Source organism: Cloeon dipterum, chromosome 1 (genome assembly GCF_949628265.1).
Source record: "Cloeon dipterum chromosome 1, ieCloDipt1.1, whole genome shotgun sequence".
NCBI classification, from domain to species: domain Eukaryota; kingdom Metazoa; phylum Arthropoda; class Insecta; order Ephemeroptera; family Baetidae; genus Cloeon; species Cloeon dipterum.
The window spans coordinates 35406752-35433802 of record NC_088786.1 but is presented as its reverse complement, the minus strand read 5'-3'; the positions used below and the strand labels follow the sequence as shown (position 1 = coordinate 35433802).

The 27051-nt window shown below is 43.7% G+C and overlaps 2 protein-coding genes across 2 annotated transcripts in view; one reads left to right on the top strand and one right to left on the bottom strand.

Moving 5' to 3' along the window:
- Nucleotides 1-27051, bottom strand: part of LOC135948217 (solute carrier family 2, facilitated glucose transporter member 3-like) — a 195301-nt gene that overhangs the window by 82894 nt on the left and 85356 nt on the right. The gene's annotated exons all lie outside the window — the stretch shown is intronic.
- The window catches only part of LOC135948122 (alkaline phosphatase, tissue-nonspecific isozyme-like), a 102151-nt gene continuing 75378 nt past the window's right edge, over nucleotides 279-27051 (top strand). Inside the window, exon 1 of the mRNA XM_065497223.1 lies at nucleotides 279-557. Within this exon, the coding sequence (XP_065353295.1) occupies nucleotides 485-557 (73 nt within the window). The 5' untranslated portion in view covers nucleotides 279-484. The remainder of the gene's footprint in view (nucleotides 558-27051) is intronic.

Sequence of the window (27051 nt, the reverse complement as noted above, 5' to 3'; positions counted from 1 at the left end):
AGGATGCTGGAGAGGGCACAAAGGAATCGGCACACGGCCGCCTTTCTGCCTCTGCAACCTTATCGGCAGGCAACGGGCTGCTTGCTGCCTGGGCAGTGTTGCATTTAATCCGAATCAAAGGGCCCGTTTCTGACTTTGGCTCCGCTTCGGCGACGACGTTTGTGGCGGATCATCGGCAGCCGGGCCCGAAAATCTCGCGACTCTCGGATTTGAATGCGATCGCACGCAGAGAGCGAGCCGGCGGCCGCCGCGCGCATGCCGCCGCGCCACCAAGGGTGCTCCAAGGGTAGTCAGTGGCACCTCGACCGCGCTGCGATCAACATCGTGCCCCGTTCGTTCCTGCTCGCTCGCTTGCCCGCCGCTCTCTACAGACTTGTCTCTTCATGCACCACGTATCTCTCGCTGCCAGCCAGCTGCTTCCGCGCTGCTGAAAGAGAATTGTGCTCTGAATTTTCCGTGCTCTGATTTTATCCAGCTGCGCGAAATGAAGCGGTACGCAGTGCTCCTTCTCTCGTGGCTGCTCATCTCTGCGTTGCCCTTTTCCTCCAGCGACCTCGGTGAGTAGAAAGGATTTTTTTACTTCATTTGCTTAAATTTTGAGGTTCTTTCTAGACCGACAAGTTATGATCTCATTAAATTAGATTGTATTTTAAGAAAAAATGCAACTCCTCATTAATTAGGGTGCAGCGATGATTAAAAATAATTATAAGAGTACTACTTAAACTTGCCTGACTTTAATTATGCTCAAAGTGATATCCAGATCTACATTTTCTTGCAAATTTTAAACAGCTATAGATCCTGTTTTATAAACACTCAAGATTAAGGCTATCTTAGTCAGATTATAGCCCTGTGGTAGTTAAAAAAAGCAGACGGTTGTAATTCTATTTTAAGAAATTTTCGTGCAGAAATAAATAAGAACTGTAAGCCACCACACAGACACACGGATTCAGATTTATTTTCAATTCGAATAAGGAAAGGCTGAACGAAATGCAGCAAACAATTTCGGGAAACATAACAGCTCTTTTTCTGTCACACCGATATTAATAAGGTTGATGAATGTTCCCAGTATTTAATTTCGTTGTTGGTGAAGGATTCCTTTCCACTTCAACGAAAAGCTCTTCCGAAAACTTTCCCGGGCATCGTGTTTTATAAAAATCATAATATTACGTCCGTATCGAGATGTATCAGCTCGAATTCCTGGAGCTATTGAAATCTCTCGAGCTGAATCTGAATGCAATGAGTGGAATCTCGATGATCAGGCCCATATATACAAAAAGCAAATGAGCTTTTGAAGGAGTAGCGGAAGTTTTTACATATATATCCAGCTGAGTCGAGTTTGTGCATATATATATTTATGACTGTGAGCGCGCATTACACTGATGTGAGGTTAAGATGTTGTATACGGGGGAAGAAATTCACGTGCGAGCTCGTAGTTCTGACTCTGACTGAGCTGTGCTGCTTGTTCCTCAGGGGCAATATTTCGCGCTTCTTGGTTCAGCGAATTTATGAGCAACACACGCTCACCATTTTGTATGTCGGAAATGAATTCTTCGCTGCGAAAATCTCGCGGCTCCCATCCCTGTGCAAAAATGCAATATCCTGACACTCGATGGAGGAAGTTCTTTCGAAATTTTGCTCCACTGCTGGTGCCGAAAATTTTACTTTAGAGCAAGATTGATTATTAATTTCAAACAAAAGAAAATGCCTCTCTTTTTTACATTATTCCAGTAAGAACGAGTAACGAGAAAGTCCTCGTCATTTGTTTGAATGAGTGGAAAATACTATTAGGAATTTTTTTCGGAGAATGGTTGCTGCTTGAGATCGACAGCGTTCATTAACACCTTGTTTTGCTGCTCGTTAGCTTCAGGCTTTGCTCGTTAGCGTGCAGCTTTGATAAATTTCGAAAGAGGCATAATTAAAGCAGCTGCCGAAACCGACGCCAGCTATCCGAGTCAACAACACACACACTATCTGGCCGATCACATTCGTGCCCTCAAATTTCCTCATTTCACGTAACGCGAATATGCGCTGACGCCCGAGTGGAAATCCAAGTCTTCCATTTTGATGACGGGTGAATAATTCTGCTTGTCTTTCGCGAGTATTACCTCCAAAGGGAAAGTATAATTAGTCGGCAAATTCTAACCAAGCCGAGCAGTCGTGGAAGATGCTTGTTCGCAAACTTTTTGTCCTTCTGGCCCAAGATCCGTACGTGACTGGGGGCTGGACGCAAGCAAGCTGATTTACGGACTTGGTGCTTGGTTGTCGGAGCATGATATTGACTTTGAATACACAACGAGTCCACTCCAATTACGCAAACTTTGTCTAATGCGTAAGCAAATGCTGAGAAATGGTGCCGAGCGCAGAAGTTGCCGAGCACCAGGGAAATTGGGCTGAGTGAGAGAGCCTGGGAAATTTGGAAACTCGACGCTGCCAGAAGCCAAAAATCGTGATAGACAGGCTGAAAATTACATTACACGATCAACAAACAGTCTGCTTTTGGAATTTGCAATTTGCGGAAATTTTTTTGACGCTAATTAGCTGGTGAAATTGAAAAATTCAAACAGAATACGTTTTGAAAACTAGGGGGAAACAAAAAGCGAGGTAACACGTCAAAAAATTGACGACTATAGCCTGATTTAATTATTTAGAATAGCGGGTTCGTTGAAATGTGCCAATTTGCCGACGGCGTCCAAACAAATTTCTTCCGTGTAAACTGCGGTGATGTTCATTTCAACAAGCAGAGGGAAACAAGGGGGGTCGAGAGCGTTGCCAGTTTTAATTAAAACTGACGTATCAGCTGCCGAATAATATCATCACGCAGCATCCCCATCAACCTAACGGGGCATTATCTCGGCTGACACAGAATTTGATCCTCCGCGGCTTATTGGCAGGTTCGATTTCGGCAGCCAGAAATTTCGCACCAGATTATGAGAAAGGCAAATATGAACTTAATGGAAGAGAGTCTCTTTTGTCGGCGTTTGCAGATGATTCTGACTTGAGTCACTTTGACTGCTGGGATTTCGCCGGCAAGATCAATAGCCAATTTTCGGAAGTCTTGCTCGCACAAAGCGCGTCTAGTGCCCCCCCCAAATGGGCTAATTACGCTATACTGCGCTGCAAGAGTCGAGAAGATGCTGCTTCTGATCGATCCTTCCTATCGAGTGATGAAATTTCAGGCAGATACTTAAATTCAAAATGGCTTCCGCTTGATTAATCTCTTGACGGAAAGAGAGGATTTACGTATAGCTGGTATGTTTCGAGGATTATTTGCATATGATTACATTTCTCTTGAAACCAATGCACAAAGCAATACAGCTTTGGATGATTGGATTGGAAATTACTGTGGGTAATTGAAAATCATGAGCCGGTGTATGAGATTGGTTAAAGTTTACATGTAATACAGTGTTCTGCAATAGAGTCACGCACCAATGATTAAGGGATATTGATAATCATGCACTTCATCGTTGAGGTAGTTTTTTTTAATTTTAATTTCATGCTCTTAAACTATGCAAGACCAGTGGGGGCCAGATTCGTGCGAAAAAAAGCAAGCTTTCGTCAATACTGTGACATAATTTGCATTACTCTTAACTAATTGTGTCTTTTGGATCGTAAAAACAAACTCTTGACAATCGTACGTGAATCCAAAGAGATCTTTTTGTTTCCCACATTCAGACGCCATCTTGGATCTGCGCAGCGAGAACCAATTTTATCGCACATCTGGCTCCCGCTGTGCAAGACATGATTACGATAATTACGGCAAAAAATGCACAAACGACAAGCAGAAATTCGCTAAATGAAATAAAAATTCAATTGGACTGCTATTATCGTTTTTCAGCGAATGAAAAAATAGCATCTGCTAACTTGGATTAAAAGGAATGTTTAAAACAATTAAAAAAGTGCTATGAACTGTCTGGTGGTGAAATTTTTTGGTCAGTCCGAACATTGAAAATCAATTTCGGAGCGGTCGAATGGACGGTGCAAATAATTCTGGTAATGCGACAACGACACCAACAGCCACAATCCACGCAAAAGGCTCTCGAAAACGATTCACGCACACAATAATATTTGTTAAATCTGCCACGGCTATGTTCGTCCGTCCGAATGTGGCTGCGAGCGCGCGCTCGGCAGAAAAGTAATGAAATCGCCATTTGACACACTGAATCTCGTTCCGTCGCCAAAAAAACAGCAGCAGCAGTAGCGCGTTTGTTCTCCCCCAGCTGATTTGCATATCCAATTGGCCGCCAATCATATTCTGATCCCCGCGGCTGATTTGAATTTGATGCTTTGGATATCGACCGCGCGCGTCCCCGATCAATCAATGACACTGAGTGATGCATCCCGTGACCTGCTGATAAATTTTTCACGTTTGCAGAATTTAGCAAGCTCCCACGAGTAAGCGCAAATAAGCTGCTTTGCCCCGGCCTTATATACATAAGCGCGCGGGCTTTGCTGCGTTTTGTTTGTTTTGACCCCTCTTCTACGCATGACCGTTTGTAGCCAGCAATTATAATCATTACCGTCAAGGGCCGCTGGGAAAAATGTTTGCAGTGTTGATCCTAATGAAAATTATGCACGTTTAACCCAGGTAAAAATTTCTGACTCGAAATTCGTAATTTGAAAATGCCTAAATATTTTAAAGGTCAAAATAATTAAAAAATAATTTGAATTCATAAATTATTATTTGGTTTGGGTTTGTTGTTTTCTATGTCATGATTTTATAATGGACAATGTGTAAATATCAATTTTTCGCAGATTTAAACCAAATTGAGCTTTTGAAAATATTTATTTACCAACTAAATTTTGATTTTAAATACAGTACAATACATGTTTCCATTGATGATTGATTTCTAAAAAAATCAGCAAAAAGCCCAAAATTTTTTACTAGGCTCTCCAAATAATTTTTATTTGTTGGTAATCGTTAGTTTAAAATATGCTAATTTTTCCACGAAGAAGTGACTTGGTCTTCATCCCGCTTGTTGCTTACGAATTTGGATTTAATTCCTAATTTTTACTTTCTAAATATGTTAATATAATATTTACGTAAGATAAAAAAAACGCAGCAGCAGCTTCACCTTTCCGACGGTTATTGTCTAGCCAGGGGCCGTTTAGGCGAATGAGCCACGCCGGAGCGTTAATATTTTAAGCCGTCACCACGCAATTTGCATATAAAATCTGGTTCGATAATTTGTGCATATTTTTCCGCGGCGCGCCTGGCGATTTTTTGATAAATCTGGCCGCACTCAGCAGCCAGCCAGCCAGCCAGCCACCGGTCAACTTTTGCGTTATTTACTACGTGCGCAAATCCACCGCTTTTCTGCCTGTCTCGACACATTTTCAAAGCACTGCTGCGTGATACACACACACACACAGCTGATATAAAAATGCTTGCAGCCGCGATTTTGCCAGCCGTGCATTTGCATGCTGGGCAAGTCGGGGAATAAAAGGCGCGTGTTTGGTGCGCGGTCCAAATTTCGGTCACGTAACAATCTGCAAACACGTAGCGCGAAATTTTGTGCGAGCTGCGAGGAAAAAGCGTGCCGCGGTGATATCTGACTGCCAGAACTTGTCTTGGACACATACTCTCATTTCGTAAAAATATTCTCGGTCCGTGGCATATCTCGCTCGCCCCGTTTTGCGGCTACTCATGGAGCGAGTGCATGTACACAGCAGCAGCCGAGTGGCCGTAAAAAGAAACCTCTCCGCTGCTGACAGCTTTATTTCGCAGGCAAGGGCCCGGGCAATTTTTCGATGAGCCTTTTCAGACCTTTGCAACGACTTGACTTTTATTGCGGAAATGTGTGTCACATACTTGTGTGTGTGTAGCAAGATTTTTTTTGTTAATAAAGTTGGGCAGGACGGAACTACTTCAAGTTTTCAAGTACAATGCCCACAAAAAGCCAGTCGACACGTACAGCAGTAAATTTTGTGTATGGCGCAGCATATTGCCCAATTACTCGAGTGCGTCGACTACGTTTATGTATGGCGAGGTAATGAGAAAAACACAAAACGGCACCCAATCTTTCCCAAATTGCAGAGGAATTAAAAAAATAAACAAATGAAACGTTTGAAGAATTAAAAATTCAGGCGTTTTTTCAACTTTAAGGCATTCAGAGCTATCAACGCAATCAAAACAATTTAAATGATTGTGTTTTCCCACTTTTGCTCCTCTCAAAAGAACAGATGCAAATTTTACCACTTTCAAGAAGCAGTCAATCATCCAATAATCCGTTTCTACACCAAGCAGAAATAAGCCAGTCACCAGTCACGTTTTCCTTTTATTTTTAAACGAACACCCTGAAAGTTCAGCACTTAAAATGTATTGATTGACGCTTGGACGATTAGGTCAGAGAGAAAGACCCTTTTGTTCGGTACGCTCTATTCTCTCCGGGGAGCTCGACACACAATCGGCGGAACTTTGGTGTGTGTGTGTGTGAGAAACGAGCGAATGTGAGGGAGAGTTGAACACCATTTCATTCAAAAAGGCGGCAATCGTTCTCCAGTGTCTGCCGCGATGGAGCCTATTTATTGGTTATTCACCTCACAACTTTCGCAGAATCGTTAACTGTTTGATAAACGCACTTTTGTGCAGCGTAAAAAGGCTAATTTATTTTATTGCTCTACCGCGGCCGTGTAATTTATGTTTCCTGCTGCAAAGTGGCGGCGGCGGCGGCTGCTCTTCTCTGCACACCATCCAGTTGTGTGCTTTCCTTTTTTCTCTCTTTCTCCTTCCTCGAAAGTGGTTTATATATATATCTGTGCGAATGCGAGTCCGTCGCTGGTGCTTACATAAATCCAACAAAGATACGCACAAATCTGTAGCCGGCAGAGGCGGCATTCGCTCCCGATTTCGCTCAAAACCAACAGTATCTTTGAATTTAGATACGACCGAGTCTTTTCCTATTCCATTTTATGGCGTGGAAAAAGATATAAGCTGTCAGCCTTCTTGTTCCGACCTGCAAATCCACAACGAAGCCACGTTGAAATAAACACGGAGCCGTTCACTTTTATAACACACGTTTTAGTCTAATGATCAAGGAAAAAGTTAAATATGCAAATGTTTGCCAGAACAAAACCAATATGTGGAAGTCGACTGCACATCAACTCTTTCAATTTCAAAAAGGAAAGCTTTTCATCTCGCACACAATGACTGAATATTTCAATTACCATGCTGGAGTGCGGGCAATTTAATGGGCAAAGTTTTAATTTGGCTGCTCTTAAGTGCGCTCACCGTTGGCAAAGTTAAAAATTAAAAATGTCTCGGCGCTCGCGGGAGAAAGAGACTTACTTATAGCAAAAGAGTTAGTTTTGCAGAGCTGTATAAAGTGCTCCTTCTTCCTGTCCGTAGCACACACTCACAACAAAGGGCGAGCCTGCATCTTGCCAGTGTCGCCATTTTTTGCTGAATTAATGCGTGCGCGCGTCTGCTTTAGCGTCCGAGTGCATAAAACGCCTCTCCATCTCCATCTCTCTCTGCGAGTGAGCAAGCGGACAGAAAACAATCCGGCGAGGCACAATTATATAATTAAAGCCTGCAGAATTAATTATTATATGGTCACTTAATGACAAAAAGTGGTTGTTTGTATTAATTAAGACCGCGTGCTGCCTGCAAATGACGTGCCCAGTCGGCACAGAGGCGAGGGTGCATCATCTCCTCCCAGCCAGCCAGCAAACCAGCCAACTCGACGACTGATAAAACAATTAGACACCACCAGACTGTGGCGTGTAAGGCGTCGTCACCAAGCCTCTCGGCCCAACAGACCTCTGCGTCCGACTGCCTCTGAACTCGGCAAAATTACCGCAAGTGCTACGTCTTTCCGGACCGAAATTATAGCTGTGCGGCAACTGAATCACAATGTACACACAAGGGGTGGCGCAGTGGTATGAAATTTTTCAACTGTAAAATTAGGTTTTTGCTTTCACAGTAGATCTCGGAATAATTGTCTGGCGAAATGTTGTTTTCTGGAGAGCAACGCGTGGGTTTTGTGCTGCGGCGAATGTTCCGTGCGTGCCTCGCGGGGCTGCTTTTTGCCTTTAGTGACGCGCATGGTCCGTCGACTAGAAAATTAGGTGCGATGTAGTGTTTCTCTCTCTCTCTTCAGCCGCACAAAGCACGCAAAAATGGTAAATATGAATCGTGCAAGAGGAAATGTTTACACCAACTGCTAATTTCAAATACTCTGCCACGCACACACACACACAAACTGAGCAAATAAAGCGATGCGGAAATTGTAAAAGAGAAAATCATGGCTTCCTCATATTTCAAAGTTTAACACATATTACATCGTTTCGTGAGAGGAGCTATACGAATATTTGGCCAGAATCGTGTTGCTATATACAAAAACTTTAAAACACGACCTTTCCTTTAAGCTCATGTCTTCCGCTGGATTAAAAAAATTAAATGGGGTGCATGTTCCTCCCGTTTTTTTTCACAACAATGGCTATTAATGCCAAAGAGTTAGGTGCTTGCAAAACAACTTATAATGTGTATAGGATGTATGAAATGAAAGTTTTACCACTTTTCCACATTTTGACAGCGAAATGTCTACACACATGACATTTCAATAATCTCCTCCCTTGCTGTCAAAGGGAATGTACGGTCGAAAATGGTTGTAAAAGAGAAGCTAACGCCAATTAGCATCAACGGAAAAGTACAGCATTGAACATTGAATTTCCAAAGTAAACAAAGTGCGTCATGTCCGTTGCCTTTTTCATCCGTTTTGTACTTCGTTATAGTTAATTTATCAATTCGCCAGATCAAACATGGCTGAACAAACTGTGCGGGGTCGAGTGTGTATTTAACATAAAATGGCAACTTGCCGGTCGACGTGCTTAAAATGACATCAATTCGCAATAGCAGCCGGCGCAGTCTCATTTATTTTTGCTGATTCCGATGCATCTGACTTATATTAATGAGATAAACGATTGATTGCCTTTTCGAAATTCAGCCAGCTTGCTCTCGGCGCAGACAGACATACATCACCATTTTTGCTCGTCGGCCGGCAGCAAAAAGCGGCAGCAGAACACGTTCCGTTCGCTCGTTCGCTCGCTCGACTTTTTCGCCGATAGTTTATTCACCTCTTAGGACAAAACTCATGTAATATTCAATAAATTGCACATGTGCGCGCCCTCCGTCGGTGCAAAAAGTTGGTCAGATCGGAAAATCGGCGCGCAACTTACGAGAAAAATGTGCAAAGTTGTACACTTCTTTTTCTACTCTCGACGAGTCGGGCCTAAAGATCAGTTGGCTGATAACTCAGACCGGCCGGGAGCATGGTTATAAAATTTCGCAACGAACAAACTTAAATTGCGCGCCCGGTCGATTTGCATAATGCCTTAATTACGAATTCTGCCCTCTCCGCAGACGCAATGGCTGCTCTTGAACTTGGGTACATGCGCTCAAGTTCTTTTGCCCGAGCACACATTGCTCTGAATAAACTAATTCCACCCGTTATGCACTGTGCCCGCTCGCGAAGGATAACTTTGATGTGATAACCGAGCCGCGCGCGGCTGATTTTGTCGGCAGAATAACAGTGTGTTGCTGTTGAGCGCTCAACATTTTGAACTAATTATATTTTGACTTTGATTTTCGGCGTGTGTGTTTGCGCTGGCTTTTGTTTTTGCCCACTTGGCGTGTTTTTGATCATTAGCCTAATGGCGTTCACGTTCACCCCGGGCACGCGCTCGTGCACACTACTCGTTTGGCTAATTAAGAGTTTTCACGAAAAATATGTATGCAGCATGAAATATCACCATGTCACGTGGAAATGTGCAAAATATTTCGGCGTGAGTGGCAGCTTTAATGGAAATGAATAATATCGGCAGAAAGGGTGCTCTGATTTACGCGCGAACTAATGCAAAATATTTCAGTGAATAATGAACTCGGCCGGGGCTTGAAAAAAATCCTTTGAAGCAGCACGAAATGAATATTTACGGAACGGAAAATTTGGGATATTTGCGCAATAGATGAATCCTCTCTGAAGTATATAGAAAAAAAGGTTGTGATGTATTATACACCCACGCGCCATCTTTTTTCACTCGTTGCATTTTAATCACTCTAATGACTTCAGCAAGGTGTGAAAAATTCAGAGGGGGAGCAAAATTTACGACCACCAAGTTGATAATAATGTAGCTGAAGGCTTAATTAGAAAATAAAAAAATGAGTGCGTGAATGGCAAAAAGGAAAAAAGGATTTTACAGCATAATATCCAGTCGCTCGGAAGAGAGAATGAAAGGTCTCCCTTCTCTTTTTGGACGCGCAGAGTGTACTATTTTGCGATTCGGAGCCGGGCCCCCTGCTTGCGAAAAAGCTTTACGGCAATTTGCTTCCGTTCGGCGGCAAATGGGACGTGCTAAATCAGCCTCATGTTTTCGAAAGGATTAAATCATAGCCAGATTCGCGATAATCCTTCTAATTACTTCATCAAAAGCAAAACTTGCGCATTTTATTTTCAACCCTCATTTGAGTCAACCTCTAATTTGCATGTAAATTTATGCTCGCCCTAACTTTCTGGGGAAAAGGCTGGTAAAAGAACACTCGTCTCCTGAGGAAAAGACTTTATTGTACGCAAACTGCCGCCATGACCATAAACGAATAACCCCACTCAATAAAAATCTGCTCTCTCAACAGTCCAGGCCGGCATGCAAAGAGGTGAAATGGCATCAAAGCGAGCGTCGCCTGCATTTTGCATGCACACACCACACCTCTCTCTGGGGTCTGCGATGGTGGAAGAGGACACTTTTCACAAACGCCGAGCCACCCACTCAAGCAGTGAAATGGGGCTAATGTGACAATAGCACAAGTTTAAAGCGCCCCCGGAATGTCGCATAGCAGCGACTGACGACTTTTTACCTACCCGCCTTCGTCCTTTCTGATTTTGCGAGCTGGAAGGATGAAAATGCATGTGCCGTCTTGGAAATGCAATTGGATCGGTTGGAAAAACGCTGCAGCGCGGAGCTCATTTGCTGGAAGAAAGAAAGAAAACAAACCACTATCATTTTATTAAAACGAAGCAGCTGCTTGGCACGTCTTTCATTTTCCGCTCTGTTTTGTTCCTTACGCCAGCAGCCGCACAAGCAAGGGAGGAAAAGTGTTTATTAAAATGAAAGTGAGTGTTTTGTGCCGGGCGGTTCTTTGAAGAGGGCGATTTGGCGACGAGTATCAAAGGTGAAAAACGCTTGCTCGCCGCGTGGCGCATCTTCGTTCGTCTGTTTAGGGCGCGGACAAAAGTCAGAGAAATGGGAAAGGAAAAAGCTCTCGGTCGGTGTCGAGTGCGGCAGAGATAAAAAAATATATATATAATCAAGAGAGTGGAGAGCAGGACAAAAAGCAGTTCCCTGCGGTTTTGCCACTTGAATGCTTTTCGCAATATTCGACGAAAGAAGAAAGTAGCATGCGGACGAGTTGTAATATTGTAAAACGGCGTGTTTCAAAAGACGCGAGCTGGCTGGCTGGCTGACTGGCTCTCCGTCTCAAACAATATAAAAGGGAGGCAGGCTTTGACCGGGATATCTTCATCACCACAATGGATGTTTCTCGCTGCGAGAAGTGCGCTTCTTAATGCATGTGAACCGGCCTGAAAGAGATTCTCGAAGATGGTGGCCAAGTGTGTGCACTGAAAGGAGAAAGAGCAGTATTCTGGCTGAAGAGCACGCTGCGCTGCTGCTGCTTTTAAGATTCTTGTCGAGATTGATTCTTGATGCGTGTAATTAATGTGGAGATGAGTAAACACGTTCCTTCCTTTAGTGGTCGGAAAGGAAAAAGATCAAATTTTATCCCTCCTAGAAGCCTGTTTTCTAATTATCCGTTAAACAAACTTCGTCGGAGCTGAAACATTGCCTTACTCTAGAAAAGTTTCGATATTAAAAGAATTTTCTTTGTTGAAAAACTCAATGACAGGCGTGAGTGTGACGTAATGTTTTTTAACTTATAAAACCCACTACAGATTTCGATTTCCTAAACACACATCGTTAGTCAAGCTCTTTCTTTGAACTCAAACATCGTTCAGAAAGTGTTTCTGATTACTTAAAGAGTGGGTTACGTCGCGAATATTTGTTCGGAAAACTTGCAAGAATATCAACTCGTAGAATATTAAAGTCTTTTTTGCCAAACATAAATTCCACAAAAAAGCAACCACACCCAGCTGAAAACATTTAGAGATCCTCTGAGAGGCGTAGCAAACAACTGTAAATTTCCCGAAAATGTGTCAGAAAAGCCTAATTTAACAAATGTTTGCCCACATCCGATTCGTTCGCGCTTCATTTTGGAGATATATATATATATATAATAAGCTTCAGCTTGCTCCTGAGGGAGCCGCACAATGTTCGGATACGGCGTCAAGCATTCCCCAGATTGGGCATCCCAGATTTGAATGCGGCTGACGAGAGTTTTCCATTTGGCTCATTGGTTTTCCGTGGGCCCCAGACAGCGCCAGTGCATTTGTGCCTTTTTCTCGCGGGATTGTTTCTCTGCTATTTACGTGGCGCGCAGTGTTTTTTTTTTCTTTTGGTGATTCAATCTGCGAAGGAGCTCTGCCAAATCTGCCGACTCTTTTCGAGGAAAATCAGAGAAACACTGCCTCTCACGTCGCTTCTCTGCTTCCCCCATCCAGCCTTCAGGGGAACACGGTTAAAATTTTACTCGGCAAACATTTTTGACTCGGCGCAAGGGAATCTACTTTCTCTGTTCGTCTCCCTGGTGGTGCTCACTCAGCTTAAAGCGAATTTCCATCAAAACGCACACACTGCTCACAAAGTTACGTGTTTACACTTTTCGGGAAGGGCGGCCAGCCCGACAGTCGGGCGAACGGAGACATCAGCAAGGAAGCTAAATACACACGGGCGTCCGCACGCAAGTGTAAAAATAATAACCCTTTCTTTCCGAATGTGCACACACTGCTGCTCGATCGTATGATGTGGCGACCTCTTTCTTTCCTATTGCGCTCGGAAAATGTGCTCCTACGTCTGCCCCATATTTGTTCTGTGTCCCTTTATGTGTGCCCGAATATACATCAAGACGCAACGCCTGGGGAACACAGGGCTGCACACCGTCTGGTCCTTTCGTTTAAATTGAGTTGGCTCCAAGTCGCATTTGCGAATATTAAATGGACAAACTTGGGTGTCGTGACGCGCGCGCGTCTCCGAGAAAACCGAGTTTCGGAGGCGGAAAGAATGAGTCGTGGTGATGAAAAGTGGTGCTCTCGAAGGATTTCATCTCAAATTTTTTGGAAATAAATTCCCTTTTCTCGTGTTAATAAAATTATTTCGAATACACGGCTTGATTTATTAGGGCTTCCGGGAAGAATAGGACATCAAAGAGGAGGACATAATGGAATTAGATTCCATACAGACGAGTAGGGCTCGAATTCATATCCAAATCTGACACTCCCTTCAGGAGATCGAGTCACAAAAGCCTGCGCGACCGTTTTTAATGAATTTCATCGCGCGTGCAGAAGTGTTCAGCCGAAATGTGGGCCGCTGCGCATTAAGGTTTTATTGCGTGTAACTGATTTAGACGGTGGAAAGGTGGGGCTCATTTTGCCTGCAATTTAGATAATGCAGTGCACCATATAGGCCTAGGCAGTAATCGTCTACGGAGATTATTATGAAGATTGTGCTTCACTCCCCGCATGGCTTTTGGCCTGTGAAATGGCTCCATTTGAGTGCACTTTAAAACTTTGGTGTTTGCCACCGACACGTCGCACGGACTGCGTGCAGTAAAAGGGATAACTTTTACTTTCTAAAATTCACTGCTAATGGATATATGAATATTTTAATGACAGTTTGAAATAAAAGCACCATCAATTTCCCTAATAAAATCAGACAAAATGTCTTAATTTGAATAACCAATTACAATCACGAGCATGAGGAAAACGCAAACGTCAATCTGTGTTTTTTGAAGTGATGTATATTCCAAGTTGTCGTGGGTGTGCCAAAGGCTTTGGTTTGTATTGAGAAAATCGATACAAAATCCAGCCTGGCGTTGAACTTTCTATTCAAACCAAACAAACCGTTGATGTTTCAATAGGACAAAGAAGTTAATCAATCATGCACCACATTGAAAAGTCCTTTATGCGCGATTATGATTGAACACTTTCCGCGCAACCAGATTCAACTGCCTTCCAGTTCGTTTCAATTAATTGTTCCACAAGGCACGCAAACAACCCTTGATATAAAAATACACAAACTTGCTGCACCTTACTCTCGTAGTTCGACACTCAAGTCGAGGGATTCTAGCTCGAGTGTCTTCAATGGCACTTACAGAATTAAAAATGAACTCGCGTACACGAGCTGAAAATCAGTCAAGCGTCTACGAGGATAGACTGACACATGTACATACGCGGTGCTTACGTGCCAGTTTAATTAAACCACAACCGACGGGGTGGATTATTCGTGTATACATATTGTAGCAACGGGAATCTGAATAATTACCAGACAGCTCTTGAGACACACCGTCACGCACGCAGCGAATCTGTCATTACTTGCTCAAACAGAAGCGCTGTGAAAATTAAAGGTACGACGAGAATGTGGAGCAGTGTGAGTTTGTATTGATCTTCGGGAAGAGCCGCGAAGACGCGGGACGGGGAAATTAAAATGCGTTCGCCTCGCACACATGACGCGCACCAGACAATCAGCGAGTGACTGCCGTGAATAAGTGTGCGAGGAAAGGAAACAGCCGCAGGTGCTCGACGCATCCACGAGGAAAAGAGATTGAAATGTCACCCTCTTTTGCAGCTTTTAAAAATGAAAGTTTATTTGGCTTGAGTTGCAATATAGATTATCACACAAGTTTAGGTTTTGAACTTTGTTTTGGAGGTAAAGTACTGCTGATGTGCCCGAAACAGGTGCTGTACGGTACGAGAACCTGTCATTTAATTATTCCTCATATAATTTTCACAATTTTAAAGTTTAAATCCTGTGCGTGTATTTCTTCTTTGTTTTGAACATATTTTTTTCTTTGTCATATCTGGAGGAGTTGGAGGAGTAAACAATCCATAGTATTAAGTAAAGATTCAGGATAATATACTTTTAAATAATGGTAAGGCAACGATAAAGGCTCAGGCCGCTTTTGACGCGTTTCCTCTTCTAATTGGAAAACCCACACTGCCCTGTAGGTGTAAACATTTTGACATTCGCTCGGTGATCACGCACAAAGGTGCAATTAGAAACTAACTAAATCAGCCAATAATTGTCCAAACCGCAGCCACAAAGTGTGACACTTTGCCTACGCATCACTGACCATCGTTTCCAATTGCGCCGAAATGACCTGCAGCGATCCTCCGCGTTTTTTTGTCAGTGCCAAAAACCAATTTTCAAGTTCCTCGGAGAGGGCAGAGGCGAATGGCTGGATAAACATTTACATTTGGCTCGAGGGCGCAGAGATAGTTTCTCCTGCGTACGCGCGAAATGAAAAGTACCCACCTCTCGCACTGACCTATGAATAAATCATAAAGTTCCAACGTTTTTGGAAGGGTCAAAATAGTGTGCGTGCAGGGGATCGATAGTGGAAAGACATTTTGCAAAGCTGCGGCGGGGCCGTTTTAATCAGCGGCACGTCAGCAGCCAGTGGCTCGGAACGGGGTCAGTTAATTTTCCACTGTCGCTGTTGAAGCCGGCTCTCGACATCAGCAACGAGGGATGCACGTCAGAAATCGCTGTTTGATGGCCCTCTGCATATAATTACAGACCGCAGCTCTCATCACTCACTAGCGATTAGATCAAATGCATTGTTCGCCTGCAGGTATGCAGAGTGCATCCTCGTGTGCGCCGCTGGAAGCCGCATATCGCGTTCCAGTTCCAGACACCAGGCTACACCACAATATATTCGATTGTCCGTTAAGTGCTCGGTCAGCAACAGGGCAAACTAGTTCTTTTTTGGCCAGAAAAGCACCAACTGCCACGTTCCCTTTGTTATAGAGAAAAATTATCTAAAAAAATTGGCCACACACCCAGTAGAAATGAATTGAAAGGCCAAAAATGTTCTCAAAGGCCCACATTTTCTCGAAGGAAAAGAAAAGAACCAGCCTAATTCATTCTAAACTCGCATAATTTGTATTTAATGATTTTTCCTTGCACGCTGCACGGCAGTTTGTGAGATGGAAGCAGGGAACGTGGTTCGCCCCCAAGAGTACTCTAATTTTTCAATGACACAAATTCCGCTAAAGAGAACCACTCCAATTCCGTCCGCAGCTGCAATTTGCGGGCGTCTCCAGCTTCCATCTGGAGCAGTGGGAAAATGGATTGGATCGAATCAACGGCGTTTCTCGCTCGAGGAATGTGGAGATAAGCAGATTTCCTCCGCGGGAAAAGCTTTATTGATTTTTTATGGAAACAATCGAGACGGGCTGCTTTGTTTTCTCACCGCGCTTCCCGAAAATACAGGACCCGTGCATAAAAATGCACACTCGGAAAGCGGCGGCGGCGGCGGAAAAGAAATGCGTCCAAAAAAAGGAGGAAGACAAGACAAGGACGCGGCACAAACCCACTCTCTATTCAGCGCTTGGAGATGTCATTTTTTTGCCGGGAAAAAAGCGGCGGAGACCCTCGTCGTTGCTTCCAATCATGTGTTATTTCTGCCCAGCCGCCCGCCCGCCCGTCTGGCAGTTCTCGGCGCTGTCAATAAGCTTGTTACATCAATCCTCTCTCTATTTCTGTGCTGCCGCCTTGAGAAACATGACACGCAGCAGAGACAAATAATATTATTTCGTCGGCCGTCAAAGCAGCCTCTCCGTGACATATTCGTCAGGTCATGAATATTTAGACACACACAGCAAGCAAACTAACCCGATTATGGGCCGAGGATGAAATTGCACAAATTGTGGTCGTTGCAGCGAAAATCGCGGCGAAGATGGCAATTTGCATGGAGTGCAGGTGGAACGAGCGGATTATGCATGAATGAGCCTGATTACCCCTGTCACGCGCGTGGTAACGACGTCGCCCAGCCATCTTTATTTCGCCGCGCTAAATTGCTCCCTTTGTGCGCACGCCGGCTTTTGAAAAGCAAAATTCGGTTGTGCCAAAACACAGACTTCCTGCCGCACGTGCCTAGAACGCAGCCGCTAGGGTAATTAATGTAATTGCTTCTATTGTGTTGCGAGAAATGAAAATTTGTACCTCTTCATTCAGTTGATGGAAATTAACAGAAGCTGTTAGTTGCCACTTCATGGAGTCATTTTGTGAGAATGCCAAATTTCTTGGTCTGAATTTCAAGCAGAACACGGAAACACAGTCTTCATTAATTAGTCGCATTACTTACTTACGCCGACTTGAAAATTCTGGTCCAATTTCAGAAATAATAAAACAAGGAAGTTCTAATCAGTGGCATGTGCTTGTAATGCGATACAGTATTGCGTCTAATCATCAGCATGCTCAGCAGTAATGGTAACTGTGGATAGGCGCACAGGGATGCTGAATTGTTCGTTGTTTGTATATTGGCTCAAAAGGAAATCAATCTAATTCCCTTTTGCGCCGAGGCACAGGCAGGCCAGGCAGGCGACCTGCATTCATTTCCACTTGGCTAGATGTAATAAAATAATGACCCGCACGCTCTGTTTATTATTGAATCACAATGATTTGCCGCTTTTGCAGCCGCTCATGCGGATAAATGATTTATTCAATTAGCTGTGTAAAATTGGCTGCTCCCATTCTCAGGCCAGCAGATGCAATGTTTATTGCTTGTGCGGTTGCATGTGCATAAATATCCAATCGGTCTTGTACGTGGCGCTGTCATTAAAAGCTGCTACTTCCAAAAGGTGAAAATTGAACAAATGTTTTAATTTTGCCAGCTAACAGAGAAATTCAATAGCTTTTTCTGACTTTCCTTGTAAATTTTTGAAAGCCGGAAATCCTTTATTCGTCATGATTAAATCTGTGAGTGGATTCTTTGTATAATTATAATTGTGTGCGGAAGAAAACGAAATGAAATTGCAAAAACAGCTCTGATCTAAAAACATATTTTTGATTGTCGTGACTTCTGAAAAGAGCAGGAAAATGCTTATATAACTTTCGAGGACCATTAATTCTTCCATCTTTCGTTAATTTTTGAAGTCAGTTTCCGGGACAACAAGAAACAATAAACGAACGGATATAATGTTTAGGAATGCGCGAAGACTAGAGCTGTCTGGCAGCATCTTGCAATATGCCGGGCATAACAAAAGCAAATTATGATTTATGAGGCCGCGTATATATCTGGCAGGCCGATATCGCGCGCGCGAAAGGTGTAGCGTGACACGCTTCAACACCACCCACCCGCCCACCCACCCGCCGCTATATTATCTCTCTTATTGCCGCAGCCCTGTTTGCTTTCGCCCGACCCTCCTCGCAGCGCAGCAGCACAAAAGATATCGTTGGAAAGCAAGGAGACGAGCGCGCTGTCTGTCTTCGGTTTTGTCAGCCGCGCGCGGCATTCCGAAAAGCGGCAACACTTGGCCCCCTCGTCCTCGCGTGTGTGTTTATGCGCGAATCCAAGAGTGCAGGCAGAGATGCAAACAATGAAATTATCTTCCAGCTATACGGTATAAGCATATTAAATTTTGCTGCAGGCAACTATATGCTAATATTGGCACACATATTATATAAGCCAACAGGAGCAGTGGAATGCCGTGAACTTGCTACGTGCAGCTTGTGACATTATGTTTCCATTTTCTATTGAAACTATAGCCACCGAGCTGACACTTGTAACTTTTCATGCTTTTCTGTCACGCAAACTTGTGTGACTCGAAGCTGTTGAAAGTTTTGTTAACATTTTGACAAAAAGCATTTTGTCGTAAAGTTAATGGAGCAATTTTAAGAGTTAGCAAATCTTTAGATTCTACTATAATTTATTATTTTTAACCCTTATTAATTAAAGGCTGTCTTTGACGAAGTTGCTGAGCACACCAATCGATTCTTGAGGCTCGAATTAGATAAAGTGGAAATATTTTCCGACCAACACGTCCAGCGCGACGTGCAAACTTTTTTTTCTCGCCAAAACAATATGAATGCGAGAACTGCGCATGCGTTGGAGCTGGCTGGATCTGACAAAAAAGTCTCTCTGCAAGTGCTCAAACCAGCTCTGACGCATGTGCAGTTCTCGCAGTTCATATTGTTTTGGCAGGAAAAAAAGTTCACACGTCGTGCTGGACTTTTTGGTAGGAAAAAATCCACTTACCCTAATTCGAGCCTCAAGAATCGATTGGTGTGCTCAGAAACTTCCTCAAAGACAGTCTTTAAATAGAGAGTAAAAAATTTAAAGAGAAGACATAATTAAAACTAACTTTCCTCCTCGTCCCCTCTCCTCTCCTCTTCACTACAGGTGCTTTTGAATTTTGACCAGTTATCTATTCATGTTCGATGAGGCCTCTTTGGTGGAAATTAATTCTTCCCGATAGTGCTGGATTTGGCGTTCATTTAAAGGAGAAAATCCGCACCCTTGAGCGCAACAGTTTCTTTATGCCTCTGTTCACAAGAGCGTGCGGCGATGTTCGAGGAAACTCTCACGTTTTGGGCATTAAGCACGCCTCTAGCTGCTGCGTCGAGAGGCTTAATTAATATTCATGTGAGATAAATTATCTTAGAGCGGCGGCTGCGTTTACCAAGTGATTTTTCCCTATACGCGGGTGGGAAAAGAAATGTAAGAAAAAGCGCTGACGACGCCCTCAGTGTATAACTTTGATGAATAATTTACGCGCACGAATCAAGCTGGCGAAAAATGCACGGAAACGTCTTGCTTGCAGATTGGCGTTCGTATATGTACACTTTCCGACCGACTCGCAGGCAATAATTTTCATTTCCTCCACCCATAAATATTTTACTACTGTCTTTGAGAGCGAATGCCTAGAACGAGAATAAATAGCCCGTGGTCTCAAAGAGAATAAGCAATTCCTGCCAGGCGCTCGCCAAATATTCAGTGGCGCATTGCGTTCAAATTTATTTCGTACTTCGGAGGACGTTTCGTGGCGGGCGTAATAAAAATGCCACGCGTGGAAACAGCAGGTGGATATATCGTCCAGTATATAACTTTATTCTGTTAAAACAACTTTGCCAAAATGGTCCCGATCTCAAATATATAAAGAATGATTCTGCTACTAGACTCGTTGACAAATTGGTTGAGAAGTATAAATAAAACAAGAAAGAATCAGCCATTATTATTTATGTTTGAGAAGGTGCATTTTTTTGATAAACTTAAAGTTATCAAATCATTCCTCAACTCATAGATAATGAACTAAAATGAGGGATTGTAGTTTTAATTGGGCCTGATCGAATTTTTAAGCAAGAATATTTAGAGACTATCCTGATTGATTCAATCAGGAAAACTTAACCTCTATTATTGTGTTTTTGTACAATAACTTCAAATGTGCGATAAAATTGGTTCCCACTGCGCAGATCCAAGATGGCGTGTGAATGTGGGAAACAAAAAGCTCATTTTGGATTGCCGTACGAGTGTCAAGAGTTTGTTTTTACGATCCAAAAGACACAATTAGTACAAGTAATGCAAATTATGTCACAATATTGATTCTTTTCGCGCATTTTCACGTGACCGTACTTCACCGGACGCCATATCTGCGCGTCGCACGAATCTGGCCCCCGCTGCTTCACTAGTAAAATGTATTCACCGATAGAAAGTTGCAAATCGAGTTATAGTTTCCAATAAAGAAAAGGATAATCCAGAGATCAATTGCGATCCGCCGATGGTTCTTAAAGAGAGAGAGAGTGCCTGAAATGCCGCTGGATGTTTGGAAGTATGGGTGGCGGCGCAGAGGAAATTTGTTCTCTGCCGCCTGAGGCGGGCGTTTGGAATGTACCGACTGTTTTTATTAAATTTTTCCGCTCCGGCTGAAAACATTCGAAACATGCGTGCATGCAGAGCGATCAGCAGCGCAAACAACAAGAAGTAAAAAACCAATTAATTGGCTGATATCACATACGGGACGTGATAAATTCCGTAGAACGCAGCTCTCTCATCGCATCGATTTTCTGGACGATAACAAAGCCACCAAATTCGAGCTAAAACCAACAAAGCTCCTCTTTTTCATTTCCAGCAATTGAATTTTTGCGGGCTCGCCGCCGACGGAGCAAAAAGAGGCTCGGAGTCTCATCAGAGAGGCCTGTCGCAGACCGCTTTTAATACAGTTTTCGCACATCCATCGGGTGGGTGTCATTTGTGCCGGCAGGGGAAGCACGTTTCACACCTCGCACTCACTCTCTCGTAACTCTCTAATCCGCAGCCGGCTGCCTGCTCTCTCGCACTCCTGGGGGAGAGGCACATTGTAATTCGGAATTATTATCCCCTTCAACAGTTCAACAAGCAATGCAATCAACCAAGATGGCGGCATGTGCTAGGTCCTTGCAAAACGGCCCCTTGTGCACGGAATTTCGCGCTTTATGTATCAAATTCGCAATCTCATTCCGGCCCTGCAGCGAGGTGAGCCGGCCAGGCAGGGCACGCCGCCTGCTGAAATCTGGGCAGGCAACACGCGTGACTGCTTCGTCCGCCCGGTTGCCAAAGCTCATTGTCGGAGGGCAATTTAATTTGCGTCGTCTAGCTCTTTCAAAACAGCTTATAGAACGCTTAAACTGCTACAAAGCAGGAAAATTTGTGTCCACCAGGGGTTTTGGAAAATCACAAAGCAGCGACACTAGGATTTTTGCTCATTAATCTATAGCAGAAAACTGCACTGCGGTCCCTCATTAAAATGGTATTTTTTTCTTTAAAGAGGAATGATACTGCAAAAGCCTGGAAAATGCTTGTTTCCAATGCATAAACTCGTCCTTTAGGATTCAGTTAAATCCTAAATTTACCTAAGAAGCACTGTAATTTTTTTAAGAAATTTGGTTGGAAAGTTACCGTGCTTTTCGAATAATGGTAATGGCCGTCTCCTTACTTGAAATCTGATTTAATTTCAAAACCAAGAGTTTCCCCGGTAAGTGGCATACACCGTTGGATAGATCTCGACGAGAGGAATCGGAATATGCCAAGAAAATATGTTCAAGCACCGTAAATTTTGGAGAAAATTGGCAAAATTTGAATTTTTACTGTAGGAAGGTCCTTTTTTATTATTGCAAATTGTTCACAAATTGTTTTTCGATCAATTGTGTATGGCATCCAACAATTCAAATAATTTTCAATTGTTGCCCTGAATCATCCCACTTTAAAGTAGATTGATACAGGGCTGCAACAATGGAAACGAAATGAATTGTTGTTGTTGATCGATAAACAATTTGTTCTACAATTTGCAACAAAAACGGACCTTTTGCTACAATAAATTTCAAATTTTATCCCAAATTTTCAGATCTTTTCCACATTTTCTTGCCAGTTTTCGATTCCTCTTGACGAGATCTATTTAACATTGTATGAAACGTTTTGGAGAAACTCTTTGTTTTGAAATAAAATCAGATTTCAAGTAGGGAGACAGTCCTTACCATTTGAAAAACTTTGCAGCCAATTTTTTCAACAATTTACAGTCAATTTTGGCTTCAACTGATTCGTAAGGGATCAGTTCATGCATTGGCAGCAAGGATTTTCCAATATCAATCCACTTTTATGTAAGACCCCGAAATCTTTGTTACCAATACATAAAACTGTTCCTTTATTGAGGATTTAGTTGATTCAAGCAATATATTTTATAGCTAGCATCGATTTGGAGAAAATTTCCATTGTTGCCTTGCATAAATCCAGACAAAGCAATAATAGAACATTTGCGATATACTAATTTGATCAGTTCGACCTGCATGTTCAAGAAACAATAAAACGGACATCCTCTAGGCTGCTATGAAGGTTGGACACGGCTGTACTCGACAAGCTCTTAGTGTCTTTTCTTGAGCAAGCTTCAAAGTGTGCTCACTGCGCGATGCGATAGTCGTAAAATTTAGTGCTTACTTGTATAGAAGTGCAGCGAGCTGGCTGCAGCAGCGCAGCATCTCTGTGTCATCATATTATTCGTGCGCCATAGATAAAATTGTAATAATGCACGAGCACATTTTTATATGTGGAGCACGCCACGAGACGAGGTGGAAGGAAGGAAGGAAGGAAAGGACGCGATCGTCGTAAAATATTAGTGCCCTGCTGCCGCTGGCTGGGCTGGTGTTTCAAGGCGTCCTCTAGCTCTCTCTCTCTCATGCCCGGCCATTATGGTCGTGTGAGTGTTGTCGTGAAGGATGTGACATTGACGACAATGGCCTACTCATCGGAAACACGTGAAATGAGCGCACATCAAAACATGACCAGCATCATATTCGCTGCTCCCCTGCTCTAGTCTAGCTGGAGGGCGGAACAAAATAAAGATAAAAGCAGTCCGAGCAAAAGTGAAACCGGTTTTAATAAAATTCTATATTCGCCATTGGAATAAATGGTGGAATCCTATATTATATTCGAAAGTGCTGTGCTGCTCGCCTTTTTCTAATAGAGACATCCGCTTTCCTCCCAGACATGCTGAGAAAGAACGTTTTTGCGTGAGATATTGATCAGGACGAGTCGCAGCCATGAGCTGATTGAAATTTGCATGCCGACCGTGTGCGCGCACGTTATGTTTGTGCTTGTTTTTCATTTCCACGCATCCAGTCCAATCTGGTGGCTGGATATTATTTGTTTGCGCCGGCGGATCCATTACAAACCTAATTATCGAGTACGGCAGTCCAATCAGACAGATGCAAAAAGGCTCGCGTGTTGGCTGTTGGGGGACAATTTGTAATATTCCACGTGGACGTTCGATTAACTCTGGCAAAATCCGATGAATTCACGCCCCGCAGCACTGAACGGTCGGTCTTTTTTGTTTCCTTTTAATTTGCACGCTGCAAAAAATGTGGCTTCGTGGTACTGCGTCAGGAAAGTAATTTGAAACCATTGTCAACACTTGAGCGGCGGAGGCGGCGCGTGTTTGCCTGTTTGCTGCTCGGGTTTGTTATGTATGTACCCGGCCCGTCCGTCGGCAAGCGGCGGGCCGGCCGGCCGGCTGCAACTTCATTTGCCTCGCTGCCAGTGGCGGTTGCTCAAACAAACGCCCTTTGTCCGGCAGCAATCGCGTAACGAATAAATTAAATATCACTGACGGCCTCGCGATTAACTTTCTGCCAAGATAAAATAATGCGAGAGCGGCCAGCCGTTAAATGAGTTGCTGCTGACTGCACAGAAAAATTCGACCTTCCACTCGCGAATGCTTGATTGCTTCTTTAATAAAGAAAGATTTAACTGCTTTTTTTTACAAAATATAAAAATCTAAAATCTCGCTCTGTTCTACGAGTGGCATATTCAAAATCAAACCTTTATTACGATGCTTTTCCTTGAATTGAAACAACACGATCAATGACTTCAGGCGTCGAAAGTACATTTTCCTCGTTACAGCCAGGCAACCAATTTAAAACCTCAGGATTTTTTTCTGAATATCTTGTTAGTTGAAGATTGTCATTAAATTTTTCCTCGAAACCAGAGCACGCATCATTTTCCTCATTTCTTGCAATATTTCAAGAAGCGACAGAAAAAATGAATTATCCGCGTGCTTGGTTAAAAAAAATAATGAGCAATTTTTTTTCGCACCGTCCATTTTGGTACTGCCGACATTTCCTCTATTTTCACCAACTCCATGTACAATGCGTTTTGTGCTGGAAATAATAATCCGACAAATTGAACCCTCGGCAGCAGCAGCAGCAGCAGTCAGATATTTCGTTTTTAATTTGGCTCAAAAGCCATTGTTGCTCATACATATTCATCGCGGCGGACCTTACATAGGCGACGCCGTCACCAGTCGCGCAAGTTTACCACCCGTTCCCAACATTTTTCCATCGTGCATTCCCTTTGATTCGCGCCCGGCGTCCTTTGTGAAAAACAAAACACCGCGCCGAGCGAAGCGAACGGTCCGCTTTTCACCAGCGTTGCACAATGGCGGTGGCGACCAATTTGGTATTCGCCCGGCTGCTGAGTCGGCACGAATTCTGGTCATGTGTTTTCAATTACTGGCTTCACGCCAATTCCGCTCATCGCCGACTCCTCAATGTGGGCGGCGTAAAGTGCACGCCGGGGGCGGCGGAGGCGGCTGCTTCGAGGCGACCGCTGTCCGGAAACCGGCCTCTCGGGACTCGGTCGGCGGATCTCCCTGCTTTGGTTACACGCTGCCTTTATGACATTTTATATTTATTTTTTTTAGACGGACTGGTGCCAGCCAGCATCATTTTATAGCCTTTAATTTATTGATTGATAGGGACTGATGCAAAAGCGATTGTTCGGCGCGTTTTACGACGCTCGGCCGAGCACTTTACTGCTCATCTATGTAGACGTCTTTTTTTTGCGCGGAAAAATGCTCCTTTCGCAAACCGACCGACAGCTTCGATTTGTTGGCAAAGACGGCGCAGTGCCGGTGGCAATGGCCTCCGCGAGGATGTGAAAATGGAATTGTGATTTCACGAAAGAGCGAGGCTGGCTTTTTGCTGCGAATTAAACTCGCGTATTATTCGATTTGCTCTCGGGCTTTGATTTATTGCCCCGGCGCTAACATGTGGCAGCGGATTATAAAACGCCTTTGTGCGCAGTTGTTTCTGCCACACTTTAATCATACGCGCGCACATGTAACAAGATGAGCTTTTTTAAATTGGAAAATGGAATTCCAACCGTCGATCGACACTAGATCAAATTTTCAATCGGCGAAACGACTGCCTTCCTCCTTTCTACTACCGTGTGCTCACGTGCTGCGCAAAACGCCGAGCAGGTCAAAGGCATCGATTGACAGGGTCAACCACTCGCGTCCAGCCAGCGTCTCTTTTTGCGACACGTTTAATTGCGGCCACGCTTGTGCTCTGCGCCGACTCGTCTAAAGAGGCAAATTTCAGTGGTGCTAAATGCTGGCTGAGCCAATTTTCGCGCCGTCGACCAAACAATTTCTCAACCTAGAGACAGCGTCAACCATTATCCACCCTTTTTCGGCAGCTCCTCCGACGGGTGGGTGACTGCATTATTGGAGAACAACATCGGCAGCCGAGATTGATCTTTTTGGAGAAAGCGACCAGCCTCAAATCCAAGCAGCGTCTCCATCCCTGTTTATGGGCATCGCGAATGAATAATTTATCAGCACACCATAAAACGTGCACATTTGAATTGCAGCGTGTAATGTTTCGGCAATCGGGCTTTGGGGGACGAATGAATAAATACCGTTTCGCCTTCTTTCCTTCCTAATCCTCTGGCAAAACACACGCGCTGTCTGCTAACAAGCAGCATTCCTCCTCGGCGGAGCAAATAATTTTGATTTATGGCCGAGCTTTTGTTCCACACTTTGAAAGAAATATACGATTCGGCGCGTGCTGGCAAATAGATGACGTGCTTTGTTTGAGGGATGAGTTATTTTTATTGCGCAAAGTTTATGCTCGCGGCGGCGGCCGAATCGCTTCAAAAGTATTTACCATTTTTCATGGCGCGCTGGGTAGTTTGGCAACCTGGATCAAGAATTCAATTGGAATTTAGCATGCGCATAACACAAAGCTAATGGGAATTTTTTTTGTTCAAATATTTTCCTCGGGGTATTAGAAGAAATGTGTTTTTAAAATGGCTAATGATTTTTTATGATTATTTTATTACGTTAATTTTGAAAAATAAGAAAGATACTCGGAAGTTTAGTTTTATCATGGTAATTTCCTCAACTTTAACAAACAAAGGCACGTGAAGAGAACGCTCGTCCAAACAAAGTTGCCCCTTAAAAGGAACCACACAAGTTTTATATGTTGATATTTACGATAACTTGTTAAAGCAGCTTGTAAATTAGTTTTGCTCTCGTTTAAATTTGCATCCCCAACATAATCCCAAGCTCTCCTTGGGCCTCCGCCTACGCGCATTAAAATAGATTACCCGCGCGCGGGCGCGGGCCTTACGACTTGCAAAGTGGATTTTTTACGGCCAGCAAGCGGTTCACCGCAGTTCTCACGTCATCAAAATCCACATTTTTTGCTCGGGCCAGGTAAGCGCCCGCCGCCGACATAAGGGCGAATGGAGAAAAAGTGCGGCAGCCTGCGCATAATATGCAGGAACGACTGTTTAAAACTCTAATGATGCGAGTCATTTGCAAGCGGCGCGCCCAGTGAGTTACACCGCAAACTTTC